Source organism: Xiphias gladius, chromosome 3, assembly GCF_016859285.1.
Source record: "Xiphias gladius isolate SHS-SW01 ecotype Sanya breed wild chromosome 3, ASM1685928v1, whole genome shotgun sequence".
Classification (NCBI taxonomy): Eukaryota; Metazoa; Chordata; class Actinopteri; order Istiophoriformes; family Xiphiidae; genus Xiphias; species Xiphias gladius.
Genome location: NC_053402.1, coordinates 17,498,878 through 17,520,220, shown reverse-complemented (window position 1 = coordinate 17,520,220; position 21,343 = coordinate 17,498,878). Strand labels below are relative to the sequence as shown.

General features: G+C 40.7%; 7 protein-coding genes across 9 annotated transcripts; 3 read left to right on the top strand and 4 right to left on the bottom strand.

Moving 5' to 3' along the window:
* Positions 1-471: 471 nt before the first annotated feature.
* LOC120788123 (hemoglobin subunit beta-A-like) lies at positions 472-1,511 on the bottom strand. The gene is made up of 3 exons (XM_040123660.1): positions 1,351-1,511; positions 827-1,049; positions 472-725 (listed from the first exon to the last, which is right to left on the bottom strand). Exons 1-3 carry the CDS (start codon positions 1,440-1,442, stop codon positions 594-596), a joined length of 447 nt encoding a protein of 148 aa, XP_039979594.1. The 5' UTR covers positions 1,443-1,511; the 3' UTR covers positions 472-593.
* LOC120788122 (hemoglobin subunit beta-A-like) lies at positions 472-20,720 on the bottom strand. 2 transcript variants are annotated; one of them, XM_040123659.1, is made up of 4 exons: positions 20,545-20,720; positions 20,017-20,239; positions 19,790-19,915; positions 472-599 (listed from the first exon to the last, which is right to left on the bottom strand). In XM_040123659.1, exons 1-4 carry the CDS (start codon positions 20,634-20,636, stop codon positions 594-596), a joined length of 447 nt encoding a protein of 148 aa, XP_039979593.1. In that variant the 5' UTR covers positions 20,637-20,720; the 3' UTR covers positions 472-593. The 2 variants fall into 2 exon arrangements, with proteins under 2 accessions (XP_039979593.1, XP_039979592.1); XM_040123658.1 differs by lacking the exon at positions 472-599 and having other exon boundaries at positions 19,692-19,915.
* LOC120788130 (hemoglobin subunit alpha-A-like) lies at positions 3,164-4,094 on the top strand. The gene is made up of 3 exons (XM_040123669.1): positions 3,164-3,327; positions 3,417-3,624; positions 3,846-4,094. Exons 1-3 carry the CDS (start codon positions 3,233-3,235, stop codon positions 3,972-3,974), a joined length of 432 nt encoding a protein of 143 aa, XP_039979603.1. The 5' UTR covers positions 3,164-3,232; the 3' UTR covers positions 3,975-4,094.
* LOC120788126 (hemoglobin subunit beta-2-like) lies at positions 5,471-10,213 on the top strand. 2 transcript variants are annotated; one of them, XM_040123665.1, is made up of 3 exons: positions 5,471-6,058; positions 9,668-9,890; positions 10,009-10,213. In XM_040123665.1, exons 1-3 carry the CDS (start codon positions 5,967-5,969, stop codon positions 10,135-10,137), a joined length of 444 nt encoding a protein of 147 aa, XP_039979599.1. In that variant the 5' UTR covers positions 5,471-5,966; the 3' UTR covers positions 10,138-10,213. The 2 variants fall into 2 exon arrangements, with proteins under 2 accessions (XP_039979599.1, XP_039979598.1); XM_040123664.1 differs by lacking the exon at positions 5,471-6,058 and adding an exon at positions 9,315-9,528.
* Positions 6,635-7,569, top strand: LOC120788129 (hemoglobin subunit alpha-A-like). Its single transcript, XM_040123668.1, has 3 exons — positions 6,635-6,802; positions 6,892-7,099; positions 7,321-7,569. Exons 1-3 carry the CDS (start codon positions 6,708-6,710, stop codon positions 7,447-7,449), a joined length of 432 nt encoding a protein of 143 aa, XP_039979602.1. The 5' UTR covers positions 6,635-6,707; the 3' UTR covers positions 7,450-7,569.
* LOC120788128 (hemoglobin subunit alpha-2) lies at positions 10,127-13,764 on the bottom strand. Its single transcript, XM_040123667.1, has 4 exons — positions 13,492-13,764; positions 13,169-13,376; positions 12,027-12,213; positions 10,127-10,141 (listed from the first exon to the last, which is right to left on the bottom strand). Exons 1-3 carry the CDS (start codon positions 13,587-13,589, stop codon positions 12,085-12,087), a joined length of 435 nt encoding a protein of 144 aa, XP_039979601.1. The 5' UTR covers positions 13,590-13,764; the 3' UTR covers positions 10,127-10,141; positions 12,027-12,084.
* On the bottom strand, positions 17,368-18,745 carry LOC120788124 (hemoglobin subunit beta-1-like). Its single transcript, XM_040123661.1, has 3 exons — positions 18,433-18,745; positions 17,720-17,942; positions 17,368-17,626 (listed from the first exon to the last, which is right to left on the bottom strand). Exons 1-3 carry the CDS (start codon positions 18,522-18,524, stop codon positions 17,498-17,500), a joined length of 444 nt encoding a protein of 147 aa, XP_039979595.1. The 5' UTR covers positions 18,525-18,745; the 3' UTR covers positions 17,368-17,497.
* Positions 20,721-21,343: the final 623 nt, after the last annotated feature.

Genomic DNA, 21,343 nt, shown 5'->3' with positions numbered 1-21,343 from the left:
ATACAGTATTTTGATGCACTGTTATCATTCATTTCAGATGACCGCACCCAATTATATCAAACTGCACATTTTTAAAGAAGCCAAAATAGCCGGCGAACGTCTTTTTCTCCGGAAAGATAAATCATAATAAACAACAAGTAATGTAATTTACCACTAATCCACTCAGGTATGAGGTTCGTCTTCTCAAATGGTGAAGTTCATCTACCCAAATCCTGGATGAACCATTTACCTCTAGCCTTGTATGGGAACTGTTACAGTGGGCTCATGGGCTGTTATAATTGAGATTAGGAGATTAACCCGGGATCATTGTCCCACCAATATAACTATTTTTTTTTTTTTGCTATTTAAATTAATATGTGTAAATCGTTATAACTGAAATGCTGATGCTAAGAGCCTCTAAGGAGAAGAAAAAAATAAAAAATGCCCTATTTTTTTTTTTTTTTTACAAATGATGGCACAGAGAGAGATGCATTTAATTATTTGTGTTTTATTTGGTGCATTTGGCAACACTTTCACTGCAGTACGTGAGACATTTCGGAAACATTTTTAGGATTGCTGCTCATTATTTGAATTTGAAGTGCGTCTCCAGACCCTCAGTGGTACTGTTTGCCCAGGGCAGAGACGACCACGGCCAGGAACTTCTGCCAGGCCTCCTGGACATCAGCGGTGAAGACGGAGGGGCCAAACTTGGCGGCCACACAAATACTGATGATATTAGCAAGAAGCTAAAATGGGGAAAACAATAGACAGGGATGCATTAAGGGAACTAATCACTTAGATCCATTCATGAAGAGGAATGCAGGCAGAGTCAGAGGCGGCCACATACCCTGAAGTTGTCCGGATCCACATGGAGCTTGTCAGAGTGCATCGTGCTCAGGGTGGAGTAAACCTTCTTGATGTTGTCCATGCTCTTCACAGCATTCTCCAGCCCACCCATCACCACCTTACCGTGCTTCATCACATCAGTGTTTCCGAGGATGGCGGCGTTGGTGGACAGGTTGCCGAAGGATTTGAAGTGTCTCTGAGTCCACGGATATACAATCAGAAGCCTGGAATGACATGAATCATGAGGACACATGGTGTAAATAAAAGTTCCCAAAGGGACAACGAAACAATGATCAGTGACCCACTATGACAACAAGGTGGGTTTACAAAGTCCCAAAAAAACTACCAATCATTGGCATAATAATAATAATAATAATAATAACGTTTTTAAATGCATATAGACACATGTCTCAGCTCACGGATAAATACATTGAAATCCTACTAAAAAAAAATCTGTATTACAATAATATTACAAAACATATAACTTCGTATCTGTGAATAAGAAAAAAGAAATAGACAGGTCACCTGGTCAGCGCCTGGGGTCCAATTTCACCCACATCGATCTTTCCCCACAGGGAAGTGATGGCGGAGCGCTCGGCATCTGTCCACTCGACCATGGTGACGAATTTACGGTTTTATCGAACTTTTTTCAGAAAAAAAAACTCTCAAACCATTAGCAAAGGTCAGTCTTCCGGAGGTTTTTATTAATTATTCAATGCCACACCTCTCAGCCCTGGAAGCATCTGATTGGACCAGAGTCGACGACAAGTTGGGTTGATACCTGTAATGAGTTAGAGGGGATCTTTGCCAGCTCTGGGAAAAACTGATAAGAACAAAATGCAAATTACCGCATTTTTATGAAACTTGATGACATTTAGGAATATTTTTGAGGCTAAGTACAATATGTAAATAAAACTGTAAATTAATTTGATATTACATTTTTCAAAGCTGAAGTCGGTGAAGGTTAAAAGTGAAATGTTTGCATCAATTCCTAAATGTTTATTGATTCTCTTCTCCAGAATGAAAGGTTGCAAAATGTTTATAAAATTTCTTTAAACGTCCATTATGTGTATGTATTTATATATACAAAGTGTCACACTGTAAAATCTCGTTTGTCCTCTCTTTGGCTGATCTTTAGCCTCATTAAATTAAAATATAATATTTTCAACTGTGTTTATGGGCTACAAAGGGCTGGCAAACTAAACACCTTATAAAAACCCTTGAATGTTAAAGTAAGTCTAGATCACACTCACTGGTGTCACGCTGTCCTTTTAGATTGTATTTATATTTTTTCTTTCAAAAGCCACATATCAAAGTGCTGATTGCCAGAGCTCTTTTGTAATTTGTAAATGTGTAAATGTTTGTAATAGTTATTCAGTTATTCCAGAGTTTAGGTTTTGTTTTATGAAATGTTTGCACCATTTTTTCACCAGTACTTAGGTTTAATGATTAGTTCAAAGTCGTTTTAAGAGCTTTGAAAATGTAAAACAAGCTAACTTTGAACTTAACTGCAGTTGAGATAAGACGTGCAGTTATGATGTTAAATTGAACTGACTGTTTAGTCACACTGACGGTATTTACAGACAGACTTGCTTTGCTTTATATTTCTCAGTTTAAAGAGTCAGTTTTTTCAATTGTACAGGAAGATCCTACAGCTGCAGCTACTGAAGCCATTTTGCACCAGAGTCAATACAAAGACAAAATATCAGGCTGCTCCTAAAGACTTTGTTAAATGTATGGGACTGAGTTCATTACTAAACGTCATCATTGGTTAGCATTTTATTTATTGTTATGAGAGGAAACAGCCCTGACTTCATTTAACATGTATTAAAGACACACAAGTTTCCATCATGAATGAGTTCTTGACTGAATGGGTACAAAAAAAAGGAGAGTCTGTGGAGAGTTTTGCCTCTCAAACAAGGCATGCTGGGAAGTCTGCTAATGTGCTAGTTTTGTTTCTTTAAAATCTTAATTCAATGAGTTGAGTGAACTCTCAGTAGAAGAATTCAAGTTTGTAAGTTCTAAAGTAAATCTACATATTCAAAGTTGAATAAACTTGAAATTAACAAAACTTCTATATTTACATTAAGTTAACTAGGAATAGTACAGGAATTAAGTGGAATCAACTAATCGTAGGCTATTTGCAGACAAATTTAAATCCATCCTATTTTAAATTATATAAAATAACTTACTCATAAAAATATAGAAAAGGGAGTGGTTACTTTTATCTCAAAAACTGGCCTGGACATTTCTGGCGGTTTCTATCACGGAGGTGTGGTTTGGATTGATACTGGGGTGTGGTTCAGTTTGGTTTGATATAAAAAAACACCGCTACAAATCAACTTCACCAGCATTTTCATATCAGAAAATTTTCTTTCAATTCAGGAAACTTGAAGAAAAGGCAGACATGAGTCTCTCTGGAAAAGACAAGGCCGTGGTTAAGTCCTTCTGGGACAAAATCGCCCCGAAGTCGGGCGAGATCGGAGGCCAAGCTCTGGGCAGGTGCGCGTTCTTTCTTGACATTGTCCAAAACTTACATGTTACTCGTTTGTCGTAATGAATTCTTCATTTATTTGACCCCTTTTTGGCAGGATGCTGAAAGTATACCCGCAGACCAAGACCTACTTTTCGGAATGGGGGGATCTTTCTCCCGAATCTTCAAAGGTGAAAAAGCATGGTGGAACCATCATGGCGGCTATAGGAGAGGCCGTGGGAAAGATCGATGACCTTACGTCCGCCTTCTCCTCCCTCAGCGAGCTGCATGCCTTCAAGCTCAGAGTGGATCCTGCCAACTTCAGGGTAAGATCCGTGTAGGAACCACCAATGCAACAGTTATCCCGTTGTAGACTGAGCTAAACCAGCACCATGTGCATCATATTGCCAACTATTGTACATGTTTTTTATATCAAAATGAAATTTTTACTTTATGACATAACGATTTATCTATGTTTACGATTAAGTTATGCGTTTTTCCCCTCTTTGCTGACTTGAATTTGTCGGTGTTTCTTGCACAACCGCAGACCCTGGCCCACAACATCATCTTGGTTACGGCCATGTACTTCCCCTCAGAGTTCACTCCAGAGATCCATATCTCCCTTGACAAGTTCCTGCAGGCCGTGGCTCTGGCTCTGTCCGAGAAATATCGCTAAAGACCCCCCAGCGATCCAGGAGCATTGACTGCATACATGCGGCATATCATCCACAACAATGCCAATATGTCTTTTAAAACGGAGTGTCTTGGTGAATAAATCGAATAACTGGGAAATGTCCACATGTCCGTCTCTTCTTCATTGTCTTTCCTTCTTAGTCAATGAGCCCCCACACCATCCACTTTCTGCATGTCTTGGTAGCCTATACATAGATTTTTAAATAATAACAGGAATAATACTAAATTAAAACTCAACTCATTACTATGAACTAGGATGTGAGTATTATTATTTTCATTGTAGTTTTATTGGAGCTATAATTCAAAAGTAATAATAATAATAATAATAATAATAATAATACAAAAATTTATTTGAAATGTATTTTTAAAGTTTTTTTTCTTTAGGGTATTTTAACATTCTTAGTTAATACCAGACTCGTCGGAGCTTATTCATTAAACTTGCCTGTGCAGTCATTTGTTAAGAACTTGCGCCTATAACTAAGAGCTTTTGAGACACTAATGAATAATGTTGGTAGGCTATATAAGGACTTGAGCCACTCACTGAATGACGCTGTGGTGCTATTTCATATTTTATATAATAAATGCGTTCAAAAAAATTGTCTCGTCCAGCTGTTTCATTTTGAACAATGGTTTGGTTTATAAAGAAGCAACACGGTAAATTGGCCGGTAGAAAAGCACGCCGCGGGGCTAACTGGTCCTAATTTGTATGACCGTCTGCGGTGAGGCGGCTATCCGAGTCACCGGTTAACCGGGGCGACTGCCGGGGACAGATCCGAGCTGTGCACGTCAGACAGCTCCTCATCCCGCGGCTGTCGCGGCGAGAGGTGAGGGAGCTGTCCGAGGTACTGACCCTGGTCAGCCTCACCCAGCATACAGTTTTTGCCTACAGTACACCGAGACATTTAAACCGGTAACTGGCTTTAATGTTGTGGCTGGTCGGTGAATATGGCGCTGTGGCAAAAAAAAAAGGGACATAAATATCGGGCTTTGCCTTCTACGACTATGAATGATTACGAGGATGTCAAATGGCAAATACGACAGGTGACACAGAAATGCGTTGGAGTTCGTATCTGTTGTGTCTGCTACACTGTACATCTGCAAGCACAGCACTTTCTGATAAGTGCATAGGCTAAACTGAGCTGGAAGAAGCGCATTGATCGGTTGTGATTTTACATTGGCCAATAACGTTTCAGCTTCGTAAAGCAGCCTGCATTATCCCCATCATGAGCAGAGTCCAGAGGCTCCTGACGAACACGAGCGCCCACTACTGGATTGATCCTTTCCTTGTGTGAGCACTGGTTTGGGTGTGGTTAAATAAGCCACACCACCATTTACTTACCTTATTTTGAGCTTCATTATTTATTATGTATTGCAAACGGATAGATTTAGCACGGACACCACGACAACCTCACATTAAGATGGTGATCAAACTGGTGGATAATACTGTCAGATAGAAGGCTGCTATGATTTCATCTAAATTCGAGTTAAATCAGAATACTGTACTGGCCTACATTGCAGGAATTTGTTGCGAAACTCAGAGTAATAGAGTAGTATGCTACAGTATTTAAAATGTAAAGTTGGTTATTTTCCAAGGAAATAATCATTGAAGTAATCCGACCCCATCCTTAGCACCAATTCGTTTTTATACAGTCTGCCTATAGGTCTTCTTATGACTTCACATTCACAAGCAGTATGTCTTTTATTTCTTTTCATATCAGACAAGTTGCTTGTCAGCCTGTAATTACAGACGAAAATCCGCAGCAGGCTATTTCTTCTTCCGTTTCAGGCCCAATCTAAGCAGTGTAGATTTGTCCTTTCCTCATCGTTGTTGCGAATCCTTAGACCAATATTTGGCCAGCACCCTTCCCTCCTCCATCCAATGGCGTATGTTAGGGAGGAGTGAAAGGGTTGTTTTAAAAGTTGCATCTGGCGCTGACCCCTGCATGATTCCTGCAACAAATCTAGAGCCGGCAAAATGGTTGAATGGACAGACTTCGAGCGCGCCACCATCCAGGACATCTTCGCCAAGATGGACTATGACGACGTGGGCCCTGCTGCTCTTTCCAGGTGAGACGTCCTTTCGGTTTTTATTCATCTATTGTGTTCCTTGAAGTGAAAGCTCAAAAAGAAATCATTTGTGCATTTACGTTGACATTTTCCATCATGAATGGGTTCTTCAAACTACAAAAAAGGAGAGTCTGTGGAGAGTTTTGCCTCTCAAACAAGGCATGCTGGGAAGTCTGCTAATGTGCTAGTTTTGTTTCTTTAAAATCTTAATTCAATGAGTTGAGTGAACTCTCAGTAGAAGAATTCAAGTTTGTAAGTTCTAAAGTAAATCTACATATTCAAAGTTGAATAAACTTGAAATTACCAAAACTTCTATATTTACATTAAGTTAACTAGGAATAGTACAGGAATTAAGTGGAATCAACTAATCGTAGGCTATTTGCAGACAAATTTAAATCCATCCTATTTTAAATTATATAGAATAACTGACTCATAAAAATATAGAAAAGGGAGTGGTTACTTTTATCTCAAAAACTGGCCTGGACATTTCTGGCGGTTTCTATCACGGAGGTGTGGTTTGGATTGATACTGGGGTGTGGTTCAGTTTGGTTTGATATAAAAAAAAAAACACCGCTACAAATCAACTTCACCAGCATTTTCATATCAGAAAATTTTCTCTCAGTTCAGGGAACTTGAAGAAAAGGCAGACATGAGTCTCTCTGGAAAAGACAAGGCCGTGATTAAGTCCTTCTGGGACAAAATCGCAACGAAGTCGGACGAGATCGGAGGCCAAGCTCTGGGCAGGTGCGCTTTCTTTCTTGACATTGTCCAAAACTTACATGCTACTCGTTTGTCCTAATGAATTCTTCATTTATTTGACCCCTTTTTGGCAGGATGCTGAATGTATACCCGCAGACCAAGACCTACTTTTCGCACTGGGCGGATCTTTCTCCCGAATCCTCAAATGTGAAAAAGCATGGTGGAACCATCATGGCGGCTATAGGAGAGGCCGTGGGAAAGATCGATGACCTTACGTCCGCCTTCTCCTCCCTCAGCGAGCTGCATGCCTTCAAGCTCAGAGTGGATCCTGCCAACTTCAGGGTAAGATCCGTGTAGGAACCACCAATGCAACAGTTATCCCGTCTTTGACTGAGCTAAACCAGCACCATGTGCATCATATTGCCAACTATTGTACATGTTTTTTATATCAAAATGAAATTTTTACTTTATGACATAACGATTTATCTATGTTTACGATTAAGTTATGCGTTTTTCCCCTCTCTGCTGACTTGAATTTGTCGGTGTTTCTTGCACCACGGCAGACCCTGGCCCACAACATCATCTTGGTTACGGCCATGTACTTCCCCTCAGAGTTCACTCCAGAGATCCATGTCTCCCTTGACAAGTTCCTGCAGGCCGTGGCTCTGGCTCTGTCCGAGAAATATCGCTAAAGACCCCCCAGCGATCCAGGAGCATTGACTGCATACATGCGGCATATCATCCACAACAATGCCAATATGTCTTTTAAAACGGAGTGTCTTGGTGAATAAATCGAATAACTGGGAAATGTCCACATGTCCGTCTCTTCTTCATTGTCTTTCCTTCTTAGTCAATGAGCCCCCACACCATCCACTTTCTGCATGTCTTGGTAGCCTATACATAGATTTTTAAATAATAACAGGAATAATACTAAATTAAAACTCAACTCATTACTATGAACTAGGATGTGATTATTATTATTTTCATTGTAGTTTTATTGGAGCTATAATTCAAAAGTAATAATAATAATAATAATAATAATAATACAAAAATGTATTTGAAATGTATTTTTAAAGTTTTTTTTCTTTAGGGTATTTTAACATTCTTAGTTAATACCAGACTCGTCGGAGCTTATTCATTAAACTTGCCTGTGCAGTCATTTGTTAAGAACTTGCGCCTATAACTAAGAGCTTTTGAGACACTAATGAATAATGTTGGTAGGCTATATAAGGACTTGAGCCACTCACTGAATGACGCTGTGGTGCTATTTCATATTTTAAATAATAAATGCGTTCAAAAAAAATTGTCTCGTCCAGCTGTTTCATTTTGAACAATGGTTTGGTTTTAAAAAGAAGCAACACGGTAAATTGGCCGGTAGAAAAGCACGCCGCGGGGCTAACTGGTCCTAATTTGTATGACCGTCTGCGGTGAGGCGGCTATCCGAGTCACCAGTTAACCGGGGCGACTGCCGGGGACAGATCCGAGCTGTGCACGTCAGACAGCTCCTCATCCCGCGGCTGTCGCGGCGAGAGGTGAGGGAGCTGTCCGAGGTACTGACCCTGGTCAGCCTCACCCAGCATACAGTTTTTGCCTACAGTACACCGAGACATTTAAACCGGTAACTGGCTTTAATGTTGTGGTTGGCCGGTGAATATGGCGCTGTGGCAAAAAAGGGACATAAATATCGGGCTTTGCCTTCTACGACTATGAATGATTACGAGGATGTCAAATGGCAAATACGACAGGTGACACAGAAATGCGTTGGAGTTCGTATCTGTTGTGTCTGCTACACTGTACATCTGCAAGCACAGCACTTTCTGATAAGTGCATAGGCTAAACTGAGCTGGAAGAAGCGCATTGATCGGTTGTGATTTTACATTGGCCAATAACGTTTCAGCTTCGTAAAGCAGCCTGCATTATCCCCATCATGAGCAGAGTCCAGAGGCTCCTGACGAACACGAGCGCCCACTACTGGATTGATCCTTTCCTTGTGTGAGCACTGGTTTGGGTGTGGTTAAATAAGCCACACCACCATTTACTTACCTTATTTTGAGCTTCATTATTTATTATGTATTGCAAACGGATAGATTTAGCACGGACACCACGACAACCTCACATTAAGATGGTGATCATACTGTTGGATAATACTGTCAGATAGAAGGCTGCTATGATTTCATCTAAATTCGAGTTAAATCAGAATACTGTACTGGCCTACATTGCAGGAATTTGTTGCGAAACTCAGAGTAATAGAGTAGTATGCTACAGTATTTAAAATGTAAAGTTGGTTATTTTCCAAGGAAATAATCATTGAAGTAATCCGACCCCATCCTTAGCACCAATTCGTTTTTATACTGTCTGCCTATAGGTCTTCTCATGACTTCACATTCACAAGCAGTATGTCTTTTATTTCTTTTCAGATCAGACAAGTTGCTTGTCAGCCTGTAATTACAGACGAAAATCCGCAGCAGGCTATTTCTTCTTCCGTTTCAGGCCCAATCTAAGCAGTGCAGATTTGTCCTTTCCTTATCGTTTTTGCGAATCCATAGACCGATATTTGGCCAGCCCCCTTCCCTCCTCCATCCAATGGCGTATGTTAGGGAGGAGTGAAAGGGTTGTTTTAAAAGTTGCATCTGGCCCTGACCCCTGCATGATTCCTGCAACAAATCTAGAGCCGGCAAAATGGTTGAATGGACAGACTTCGAGCGCGCCACCATCCAGGACATCTTCGCCAAGATGGACTATGACGACGTGGGCCCTGCTGCTCTTTCCAGGTGAGACGTCCTTTCGGTTTTTATTTATGTATTTATTTTTTTGTTCCTTAAAATGAAAGTTCAAAAAGAGATAATTTGTGAATTTACATTTACATTTTTTTAAACTGCAAGTTATACATGTTTTTGCATGCCTCCACAGGTGTTTGGTTGTCTACCCCTGGACTCAGAGGTATTTTGGCAACTTTGGAAACCTCTACAACGCCGCTGCCATCACTTCAAACCCGATGGTTGCAGCTCACGGAAAAGTTGTCCTCCACGGTCTGGACCGGGCTCTGAAGAACATGGACAACATCAAGGAAACCTACGCCGAGCTGAGCGTGCTCCACTCCGATAAACTGCATGTGGACCCCGACAATTTCCGGGTAACACTATATGGAACAAACACGATTTGAAACGATTATTCCTATTTGGTGATTATCACCAAACGCCTCACCCCTCATGTTGCTGGTGTTTTCTGATCCATGTGGTGTTGTGTTGCAGCTGCTGGCCGACTGTCTGACCATTGTGGTGGCTGCTCGGATGGGCAAAAACTTCACCGGTGATGTCCAGGCAGCTTTTCAGAAGTTCCTGGCCGTGGTGGTGTCCTCCCTGGGAAGGCAGTACCACTAGAGAGCTGCAGCAGAAGAGAAGACCATCACATGCTGATCATGTGTTTAAAAGCTCTTTTTTAATCATGCCTCTAAAGCATAAATAAATGAAACAATAAGCATATTCCACATGTTGTTTGTTTTTTCCCACTCTGAGCTGTGCAATTTATATTTACATATGTTCTGTGGTGGAAGATTTGGATTATTTCAAAGTGTCAAAACCACAATGTAAAAAATAAGTTTAAAGTAAAAGTCTTGGTTTAAAAATGTCCCTTAAGTGACAGTACATTAGTATTATCAGCATAATGTACTTAACTATGAATGGTAAAAATACAAGGACTCATTTTGCAGAAGTTCCTATTTCAAAATGCTATATTATGATACTTTATTAATATATTACATTATTGTAACATTTCATATTTCTGAAATATAGTGGGGTAGAAGATAGGCTAAAAGCTAAAATACCTACACACAAGTTGTGGTTTGCACGCGAGTGTTTGTTCCGTGTGTAAGTCTTTGCATAAGGATGTAAGCACCACACACACGTATGTATAGTTATATACCAGCATGTTAATGTTAATAATAATAATAATAATAACAACAATAAAAGCCATCATAATATAACATTTTGAAAGTGGCCATTCTACATAATTAGTAGTTTTATTTTTTAAAGATGTAAGCATCATACATACACACACACACACACACACACACACACACACACACACACACACACACACACACACACACACATATGTATAGCTATGTAACAGCAGTTACTACTATTTTAGATAGTATAATATACTCTATGTACTGTAAGTTCAGTGGTATTTAGAAACTTTAGTCAAAGTTGCGACACACAGTGTATTCAAAGTTTTACTTTTACTTATTTTCAGTAGTCATAAACATATTCAGATTCATAATCGTATTAATAATAAAATACATGATAACGTTACATTTTGAAAGTGGCCGTTCTACATAATGAGTAGTTTTACTTTCATAAGGATATAACCATCACAGACACACACGTATGTATAGTTATAAAGCAGCTATACATAGCCTAGACTATACATAATAATAATAATAATAATAATAATAATAATAATAATAATAATAATAATAATAATAATAATAATATCATAATCATAATCATAATAATAATGATGATGATAATAACATTATTATTACTATTATTATTTCTATTATTATTATTATTATTAATAATAATAATAATAATGATCATCATTATGATGATGATAATGACATTATTATTACTATTATTATTATTATTATTATTATTATTACTATTATTATGATTATTATGTATAGCTAGTATAATGATATTATTATTATTATTATTATTATTATTATTATTATTATTACTATTATTATGATTATTATGTATAGCTAGTATAATGATATTATTGTTATTATTATTATTATTATTATTATTATAAAATACATCATAATATAACATTTTGAACGTGACCATTCTACATAATGATTTATTTTATTTTTTAGTACAAAATAATGATAATGATAATGCTACTTAAGTAAAACTTTGAATACACTGTGATATCGCAACTTTGACTAAAGTATCTAAATACTACCATATCTAAACATGTAAATAGTGCATTTTTTGTTTCATAAATATCTATGATGCTTCATTGGGAGTTGTATTGAAACGTTATACTCTTTGAATTTTTAGATATCATGTGTAAATAATAATGTTGACATATCGCTGACATGCGTTGTTTAAATTTCAGTTCCACTGAATTGATTCATTGCATGCTTTTAATCTGACTTGGGACCTTCATTATCTATACCTGCACGAGATAAGTTCACTCAACCACACAAACGGACATGACAGTTTGATTGCATTTGATCATTTATTCATATAATCAGACTGACAGAGAGTATCCAAGCCCATGCTGCTGTCCCGTCATCCGCTCCTGCTCTCGTTCGCAGTTTATCGGTACTTCTCGGACAGGGCACGAGCCAGGCTGCTCAGGAACTTGTCCATAGCCACATGGACCTCGGGGGTGAATTCCTTGGGGAACATGATGGCAAAGACCACAAGGATGTTGTGGGACAGGATCTGTGAAAAAAGGCATAATGAGATTTAGTTGACAGTCCTGCACGAAACGTTTCTAGGACAACAGAAGGCCAAAGCCACGAGTGGTTTTCCTTTCAACGAGATCTTGAAATGGAATGATTTGCGCTCAGACCAACATCTACTGTGCATCACTGGCGTTCGGCCTCCCATTTTCGTCCTCGTCCCCTCACAGCAGTGACAGAACAGTACCTGGCCGAGGCCACTGTAAACTACTGCATCCAAACCTACCCTTACATGTCGGTGCTACCTTCGGACTCACTTGGCTGCTGTGACACTCTTGTTTTCGACTTCTCATTACTGAGTGTGTAATCAGTTATTTCATTTCTTTGACATGGGAATTGAAGGTTTCGACAGAGGCCTGTGACAGGATCGTGCAATGAGCCGTTGACAACACAAACTCAGCAGCTCAAAGCTTTTATCCTAAACATACTTTTAGTAACACGAGCTGCAGCGAGCTACAAGCTCTGACCTTTGACAGTAAATTAGGCGACTTTTTATGAGATATGTATTTTTACTGTATAACAAGTTTCATTTCAGTCTAGTTGACTCAAAATCATTTCATCGCTGACTTCAGCACAAAGGACAGTGAACGTGAAGGCGCTTGTATCAGCCGCGCAGGTGCCCTCGCCTTTGGCGCACTGTTTCGAGAAACGTCTGGGCTCTGTCCGGACCCCAAAGCTTAGACCATTTTATCTGACTTGTATGGCGCCAGTGAATGCAGTTTCCCGCATCAGTAGCCTGACATGAATTTTTCTGCTCACCCGGAGTGGATATTAGGGCCCTTAAATGAAAGCAGAGTCGCCCTCACACTCAGCGTCTCATTTCAAATGCAATGTGCTGGAGTAGCCGACAAATCAAAAAAAAAAAAAACCCAAACCAGTTTCAGAAACCAAGCCATGTGTTCATCATCATCATCATCACCATCTGTGACATCTACCTTGAAGTTGGCAGGGTCCACTCTCAGAGTGAAGGCATGCAGCTCACTGAGGTTCAGGAGACCGGCTGTCAGGTCGTCGATTTTGGACACAGCATCGGCAACTCCAGACATCACGGTGATTCCGTGCTTCCTCACGGGGGCAGAGCCGGGGCTCAGGTCCTTCCAGTGGGAGAAGTAAGTCTTGGTCTGCGGGTACACCACCAGCATCCTGGGTAATAATTGTGTGTAAGTGAATACGTGAGAAAGTAATAAATGGACAGTAAAGAAAAAATACATACGCTTTTAGGAGCAGATTGCATCATTCAGTTTGGGGTCATATTTACCTGGACAGAGCGTCAGTGCCGATGTCCTCCGCCTTGGCAGACACTTTAGCCCAGAAGGCCTTGACTGTGTTCTTGTCCTTAGCACTGAGACTGGTCATCTTGCCTGTTGATTGTTTGGTTGAAGTTGAATACCACGATCAGCCCAAACCGTGGGGGTTTTATAGGCTATAGTTTGGAAGAGGGTATGGGCACACCCGGGCCACCTCCGAGATAGGCTGCATGGCATTTGGAAGGGATCCAAATGATATGTTGCAGCTTGTATGAGATAACCACACACACATACACACATACACACATACACACACACACACACACACACACACACACACACACACACACACACACACAAACACACACAAACACACACAAAACGTCTCATGATGGCCATGAAGACTTGTATGCAACAGACTGCGAAACCAAGTTCAACACAATTCATTTTCACTTTTTATTTACCCATGAAACTCAAGAAGTTGATTAAATTCAGTGTGAACACAGTTTCTAGTAACAGCCACTGTAAACTACTGTAAGTGTTCCGGTGTTGATTTGGGAGGGACATTGTTTAATTAATTGATCAGTAATCAACATGGGCTCCTGTGTACAAGCCCAATACTTGTTTCAGATTTGTGCCAAACTAGAAATAAGCTTTGTGTGCTTTTTGGTTCAATTTGAAGCGTTATAGCGACCCCGAAGTTGCAAATGTCTGTGAAAAACTTTCTTTTTTTATCTAAAATGTGTTGATTTTTAACCGCAGACTAAATGAATCGAAAAATTAACTTTGACTCTGATTTCATATCCGTTGGTCCTCAGTAATGACAGACTCTTAACTTAATCTTAAGGTTAATCGTTTACAGAAAGTCACCCGTATATAATAAGCCACGTTAAAAGCAAGACGACTCGGTAAAAATCCAAATATTCTAATTTAAAGAACAAATATGACAAACATATAGGCGTATGAAAAGTTAAAAGTGTTCAGCGTAAACATCTGTGACAGTCCACTCAAACTGATTTAAAATCTAGGCTCTGCAATTAATTAATATTAAAGGATCTGGTTATGGGCTGATAACAAGATGCATAACTAGGGTCATTTGCGGTGAAGTTCACTGCCAACACATGGTTGGCTTTATCTAAGCTGAGTGCCGGAGCCTTCAAAGGGTGGGTCCTCAGAGGGCAAGGAGATAATTTTCAGAGTCTGCAGTAGGCCTGCTAATCCAAACTGCAGCATGGCTGGTATCTCTCGCTGGGGCTGACATTGTGGCTATTTCTATTGAATTGCACTGCAGTTTTCTCGATTACTGTCTAATATGTGTTCAGTGGAGTCATTTTCTTAAGGCTAACGCTTTATTGGACCACCAAGAGGCCCTGGGTCGTGATGATTGATCCATAAATCCGAATGACTCTAACTGGTAGAGCGAAAGTCATTGGGTGCATGTAAACTACTCATCAAGAACCCGTTTCAAGGTTCCGTTTGCTGACTTATACTCACAAAGGTCAAGGTCACCCTACCAGTTGCCGTGGGCGGAGAATTACGGGACGTGGGCGCGAAACGATCGGGCGCTGTTCACATCTGGAGACGCGAGTCAGAAAACGCTGAGGCTGCGTGGAGAGAATTGACTGCGTGACTGCAGGGGTCTAATGGACCTCTCGCCTTCGCCAGGCAAAATCTGTTCAACCGTCCGCCAACGCCGTAACCGTGCATCTTTCAGCAGATATCTTCTCAGTCGTCAACCGGCGCATTTGTAAAACAAGTTAGAGAGTGGGACCAACAAAGCCTCTCACAATGGACCTATTTCTTCTTTCATCTTCTCTATGAGGAACACGCGACCATCGTGGCTCAATAAAATTACTCACACCTTTTATTTAATCCTTGCACTTTCCCCAGTCACACAGGCCCTGATGATTACCATTGATATTGCAGATCAAAAACACATATTCACTAAGGTATGTTTTATATATATATATCCTGATTTTTTTTCCCATTGGGAACTCATGCATGAAATGGACATAGGATGCAGACTGTCTGCTGCTTTTTGAGTGTTATTAGATTTGCTCACTGCTTTTTGGCATGACACACCGAATCTCATTCACCTGCAAAATGGCATTTTAAAAAAATAAATAAATAAATAAAGGCCGAGAGTGCTATCGCATCGATAGAGCCATACTTTCTTTTCACCATGGACTTTGTCATGCATAACATACAAAAAAAATAAATAAATAAAATAAAAAAAAACTTTTATACGTTGAAAGATGAAGAAATCCTCTTGTATTTTGTGTTTTTCTCTCAGTCCCTTTCCCTTTCTCTGGTACATGACGTTAGTACTCTTGGCCGTAACCCACCGAAGCCCCATGCAGTGATTTGGACATTGGCACGGTCTGTGAAAATTCAAAAACATTAGGTCAGGACCCAATACAACCGCCACATTGATCAACAGGTGCTACGATACGAAGGCCCACACTATAGACAGTTAAATTTAGGGTTTTTAATGGTTTCTTGTACTGTTAAAAGTATGACAGAAAAATACTGACACTGAATACTGAATTCAGACACATAATACTGACAGCATGTATGAATCATTTTTTTATTTGTATGTGGGACTATATCATACCCTGTAAAACAAAATGTACTTGTAATTCATATGAGCAAAAAATAATTGCATGATAACAGAGATCAATGTTAAACCCCCCCCATGGGTCACAAGAATACGCACGTGCTACTTGGCCCCGTGTGATGGCGTTGGCGCGCCCTCTAGTGGACCTGCAAACGTCCGTCTCTTTTTCCACCATCATTGTAGTCCTACACGCTCGATCTCTTCACGCGTTGCAAGCAGCGTCGGGGGTCTTCCGTGGCATGAGTATAATGATTCTGGGTCTACAAAACTCAGCTCCCAGCCGACAGCATGAATCATTACGGCCGCTGTCAGCAGCCTCGGGGAGCTGCCCGCGGTCCTCACTGCCCTGCACGCATTAACGACTACCGCTAGAGGGCAGCTCCAGCCAACGAGTGAAGAGGTTTAATCATGAGGAACAGTTTTCGTGTGTGTTTTTTGTATCGTCAAGCTCCTTTGACATTGTGCTTTTCTTACAAACTGCAACCCTTCCCCCCGGCCCCTTATCATGTTCCCAAGACGATAAAACTCTGAACCCACCTTTTGTCTCCTGCCTTTTACAGCACATCCATGTACCTGACACTGTTTATGATGACTCATCTTTCCCTAAAAAAAAAAAAAAAAAGGAAAAAAAGAAAAACAAAACAGTTGTTAACAAACTCTGATGGACGCCGGTTAGAGCAATCAAAGTACAGTATTGCTCTACCATTACTACTCAGTAATATATCGACAGTAGAGCCACGGTCAATGTCACACATTCACTGACCCTCTGCTGATGAGGGCAACTCGGTATTTTGGCTGGACCTTTTGGTTGAGGAGTATAAATCAGATCACGGGGACGCACTTTTATCATGGATATTAACCCCCCACGCTCCCCCATCATTTCAGCCTCTCAAACAAAGATACGAGTATCAAACATGTGACTGTTGACAACGGTGTGCCCATTGGCAGCACGCAACGCCTTTCGCCTTTTCTCAAGACAACAATGCTGGGGTGTGAGATGTAGGCTACGGAAAAATCGAAGACCTCACGACATCCATCATCCTGTTAGGGTTAAGGACCTGATGTGGCACAGAGCATGGCTCAGACTGGCCTTTGTTGCCGTTCTGTCTCAAATGGCGTCCCCAGCCAATCTGTGGACTTCCTGGCATGGTGCAAGACTCCATGTGGACTAAAAAAAAACTTTTCTCACTGTTTTTTTTTTTTTTTTTAATAACAATTACTCTCGCATTTCTTAAGCACATTGAATAAATATTTAAATGCTTGGGTGACACCTTGCATGGGCCATACAGGACACAACGGGGTGTTGGTGGGGGGGGGGCAAACAAAAAAACCCACAAAGCGACACGTGGCTTAAATATGAGTTTTATTTTTTTTTCTCCAGCTGGGTTTTGTTGGCCTCCTCAGTTGTACTGACTGCACATTGCGTCGACCACGGCAGACAGAAACTTCTGCCAGGTAGCTTGGATCTGAGGGTCCAGGGCGCTCCTGAATTTGCAGGCGACTGTAATGGTGATGCAGTCGGCCAGCAGCTGCGGACAAAACCAAAACACACTGCATCCTGAATCTAGGCTGCCTGGATGTGGCCGTATTGCTGAAACATTTAAAGGACAAGTGTGGCCTACCCTGAAGTTGTCGGGATCCACCTGGAGTTTTTCGCAGTGCAGCTGGCTGAGTGCAGCATATGTGCTTTTGATGTTGTCCAAGTTCCTCACTGCGTGGCCCAGGGCGTTCAGCACCACCTTGCCGTGGGCTGCTACTTTGCAGTTATTCATTACAGCAGTCGCAGTGGCGATATCTCCGAATGTACCGAAATACCGCTCGGTCCAGGGGTAGACGATCAACACTCTGTCAGTGTGGAGGATATAGTTATTTTGCATTGTAAATACAGGGTTTTTAGTTCATACATTTGTTAGAACCTAAAATTAAAGCCCATCTAAATCCTTTAAAACTTACCCATCACATTTTAATAAAGCATTACTGTATCTCTTTAATTCAAACCCGTAATTTTTCGGTATTATTTAACGAAGAGAGATTTTTGTCTTGCAAACACTAATGGGGATATATTATCATTATATGCTATACTGCAACAAAAAAAACTTGGCAAATGAGGGGTACATTATGAAACGATATTTTGAATTCAAACATTAAAAAATCCGCGTAAATAATCCTGACATTTTACTGTCAAATGAACTATAAAAAAATAATATTCAAACAAGATTCATCGTGCTTATTAGTCTGGCCCACAGGCAATAACAGAATCCTATTAAATCCTATATAAACGAGCCCATAAGCTTAAAAAGATTATATGAAATTTGACCAAAACCACATCCTCTACCTCCTCAAAGCTTCTGGTCCAACCTCATCTACATTAACCTTTTCCCAAACAGCTTTGATCGTGCTGCGCTCCTTGTCTGTCCACTTAACCATGACACCAGTTATAGGTAATCAATATGGAGCCGGTGCGCCTCCGCACGTTAAACTGAGAAGTGATCAGCTGCTCTGTTCAATGACCCGCAACCATAAGCGAAGCAGGGAGTGGGGCGTCTGATTCCCAGCGCACACTAAAGGAGGATGAGGAGGAGGATGATAAGCAGAGTAGCTGTCAGGGGCAGCACCACGGTAGTGATACACCTGATCTGATGCGTAAAACACCGGCAGCGATGGCCTGACATTAAAAAAATGTTTGTGACACAAACATTATACGTCAAATTTCCCACTTGGCCCCTGGCCCCGCTGGACCTACCGGTTACTTGCCAGACGCTGTTAAACTTAGATTATGGTAAGCCTTCATTATCTGAACATTCAGGCTCCCTCCGCCCAAATAAATTATCTATAGGTCATAGATCGCAAAGGTTGCACATTCGGTTTGTTGCTTGTCCTCAAGTGACCCGATGACGCCGAAAATTTGTTTTTCAACCACAGAGATAAAGGGATGTTACGAATGTCACCTTGGGGCTACAGTGGGAAGCCTTCGGTTACATGGCACGGCACAGCACCAGTTTCGACGGAGCTTTATAGGTCATGGAAAAGACCTGACCGTGTGTCTCATGCTGTTTACGACAAGCAGTAGAGGTGCATGGTAATACAGCCGATTCGTTTTCAGTGAGGCCGAATGAAACGAAATTTAATATTAATCTTTTGACACCCATTTCTCAGCATAGCCTTTAGATCCATGGACAACACGAAGCACTCACACAAAGAGATGTGTAGAATTTCGTTTTAGTTTTCATTGATGGGATTTTAACGTTGGGGAGATCTGCCTCCAGTTACAGGGATAGATGAGTTGAATTCACATAACCGATAGTGGAACCCGGCAACACGAGCACATGAAGGTAAAATAAATCAAATCCTGATTAAAAAAAAAAATAAAAAAAAATCAAGTGCTCCGTGTGTATTTTCTTGAGTTTTTATTGATGGTGTTGGCTTCAGTTACAGACAATAATTGCAAGACTACGACTGGACCAAATGTCCATTCATTTACATTAAATAATAATGGGCTGTTATTATGCAGTGAGAGCCACTAGGAATAAGAAAAATAAACACTTTTTTTATTATTTTTTTTAACTTTTACAAATGATCACACTCAAAAGAAGATGCATTTAATTTGAGTTTTATTGGGCAGATTTGGCAGAAACATTTTTATGACTGCTGCTCATTATTTGAATTTGAAGTGCGTCTCCAGACCCTCAGTGGTACTGTTTGCCCAGGGCAGAGACGACCACGGCCAGGAACTTCTGCCAGGCCTCCTGGACATCAGCGGTGAAGACGGAGGGGCCAAACTTGGCGGCCACACAAATACTGATGATATTAGCAAGAAGCTAAAATGGGGAAAACAATAGACAGGGATGCATTAAGGGAACTAATCACTTAGATCCATTCATGAAGAGGAATGCAGGCAGAGTCAGAGGCGGCCACATACCCTGAAGTTGTCCGGATCCACATGGAGCTTGTCAGAGTGCATCGTGCTCAGGGTGGAGTAAGCCTTCTTGATGTTGTCCATGCTCTTCACAGCATTCTCCAGCCCACCCATCACCACCTTACCGTGCTTCATCACCTCAGTGTTTCCGAGGATGGCGGCGTTGGTGGACAGGTTGCCGAAGGATTTGAAGTGTCTCTGAGTCCACGGATATACAATCAGAAGCCTGGAATGACATGAATCATGAGGACACATGGCGTAAATAAAAGTTCCCAAAGGGACAACGAAACAATGATCAGTGACCCACTATTACAACACGGTGGGTTTACAAAGTCCCAAAAAAACTACCAATCATTGGCATAATAATAATAATTATTATTATTATAACGTTTTTAAATGCATATAGACACATGTCTCAGCTCAGGGATAAGTACATTGAAATCCTACTAAAAAAAAAATCTGTATTACAATAATATTACAAAACATATAACTTCGTATCTGTGAATAAGAAAAAAGAAATAGACAGGTCACCTGGTCAGCGCCTGGGGTCCAATTTCACCCACATCGATCTTTCCCCACAGGGAGGTGATGGCGGAGCGCTCGGCATCTGTCCACTCGACCATGGTGACTTTGTGAAACTCTTCTCTGACTTTTTTTAAAAATCAAACTAGCTCTTGATCACAAGCCTTTTTTTGGAACACAGATGCGTGGGATTTCAATTTTTATGCATTACTGCATGTTCCGCCCCTCAGCCCAGGAAGCATCTGATTGGATCCGACGTGCGTCGGCAATTTGGCAACGATCAGTGCCAATTGAGTAGGGCGGTGTTACTTGGATTAAAACGGATTTTTTTTTTTTTTTTCTTTAGATGGTTTAGATAAAACCGTCTAAAACGCCTGTTAGGATAGACTATAACTGGTATTTTAACGAGATTTCAATTGCAAATATATGTACACTAAGCTGCCAAATGGCTATCCAGAACAACAGTCCTGCAATAAATCCTCCCTTCGTGAAGGTTACAATGTTCAGTCTTTGTCGAAACTGTTTTACGGAGGTGTCGTTTCAACCGGGTGATCAGTTTCGATGCTGTAGTTCGCGGTGCTGTTGAACTGCACTGCATCATACGGAGAGGGGTTTCTGTTATGCGGCCCACCCTCACCGTTACAGTTGGTTTGGACAAAACAGTGGAAACACCTGTCTGTATGACCCAATACAGTACAACGGCAACACAGACTGCTGCCCCCAAAATGATCATACTGTTGAAACGAGACCTCTCTAAAACAATTTGAATTCCATTCGACCAAAAGAAATTTTGACTCTCTAAGTACAT

Bases quoted from the DNA above. Each gene is read 5' to 3' on its own strand.
- LOC120788123 (XM_040123660.1), bottom strand. From the start codon at position 1,442: ATGGTCGAGTGGACAGATGCCGAGCGCTCCGCCATCACTTCCCTGTGG. The intron at 1,050-1,350 runs GTGACCTGTCTA...ATGTCATTCCAG, and splicing joins GGACCCCAGGCGCTGACCAG to GCTTCTGATTGTATATCCGT. The intron at 726-826 runs GTATGTGGCCGC...TCCCCATTTTAG, and splicing joins TGGATCCGGACAACTTCAGG to CTTCTTGCTAATATCATCAG.
- LOC120788130 (XM_040123669.1), top strand. From the start codon at position 3,233: ATGAGTCTCTCTGGAAAAGACAAGGCCGTGGTTAAGTCCTTCTGGGAC. The intron at 3,328-3,416 runs GTGCGCGTTCTT...CCTTTTTGGCAG, and splicing joins GGAGGCCAAGCTCTGGGCAG to GATGCTGAAAGTATACCCGC. The intron at 3,625-3,845 runs GTAAGATCCGTG...GCACAACCGCAG, and splicing joins TGGATCCTGCCAACTTCAGG to ACCCTGGCCCACAACATCAT.
- LOC120788126 (XM_040123665.1), top strand. From the start codon at position 5,967: ATGGTTGAATGGACAGACTTCGAGCGCGCCACCATCCAGGACATCTTC. The intron at 6,059-9,667 runs GTGAGACGTCCT...ATGCCTCCACAG, and splicing joins GGCCCTGCTGCTCTTTCCAG to GTGTTTGGTTGTCTACCCCT. The intron at 9,891-10,008 runs GTAACACTATAT...GTTGTGTTGCAG, and splicing joins TGGACCCCGACAATTTCCGG to CTGCTGGCCGACTGTCTGAC.
- LOC120788129 (XM_040123668.1), top strand. From the start codon at position 6,708: ATGAGTCTCTCTGGAAAAGACAAGGCCGTGATTAAGTCCTTCTGGGAC. The intron at 6,803-6,891 runs GTGCGCTTTCTT...CCTTTTTGGCAG, and splicing joins GGAGGCCAAGCTCTGGGCAG to GATGCTGAATGTATACCCGC. The intron at 7,100-7,320 runs GTAAGATCCGTG...GCACCACGGCAG, and splicing joins TGGATCCTGCCAACTTCAGG to ACCCTGGCCCACAACATCAT.
- LOC120788128 (XM_040123667.1), bottom strand. From the start codon at position 13,589: ATGACCAGTCTCAGTGCTAAGGACAAGAACACAGTCAAGGCCTTCTGG. The intron at 13,377-13,491 runs GTAAATATGACC...ATTATTACCCAG, and splicing joins GGCACTGACGCTCTGTCCAG to GATGCTGGTGGTGTACCCGC. The intron at 12,214-13,168 runs GTAGATGTCACA...CTTTTTTCACAG, and splicing joins TGGACCCTGCCAACTTCAAG to ATCCTGTCCCACAACATCCT.
- LOC120788124 (XM_040123661.1), bottom strand. From the start codon at position 18,524: ATGGTTAAGTGGACAGACAAGGAGCGCAGCACGATCAAAGCTGTTTGG. The intron at 17,943-18,432 runs GTAGAGGATGTG...CCACACTGACAG, and splicing joins GGACCAGAAGCTTTGAGGAG to AGTGTTGATCGTCTACCCCT. The intron at 17,627-17,719 runs GTAGGCCACACT...TTTTGTCCGCAG, and splicing joins TGGATCCCGACAACTTCAGG to CTGCTGGCCGACTGCATCAC.
- LOC120788122 (XM_040123659.1), bottom strand. From the start codon at position 20,636: ATGGTCGAGTGGACAGATGCCGAGCGCTCCGCCATCACCTCCCTGTGG. The intron at 20,240-20,544 runs GTGACCTGTCTA...ATGTCATTCCAG, and splicing joins GGACCCCAGGCGCTGACCAG to GCTTCTGATTGTATATCCGT. The intron at 19,916-20,016 runs GTATGTGGCCGC...TCCCCATTTTAG, and splicing joins TGGATCCGGACAACTTCAGG to CTTCTTGCTAATATCATCAG.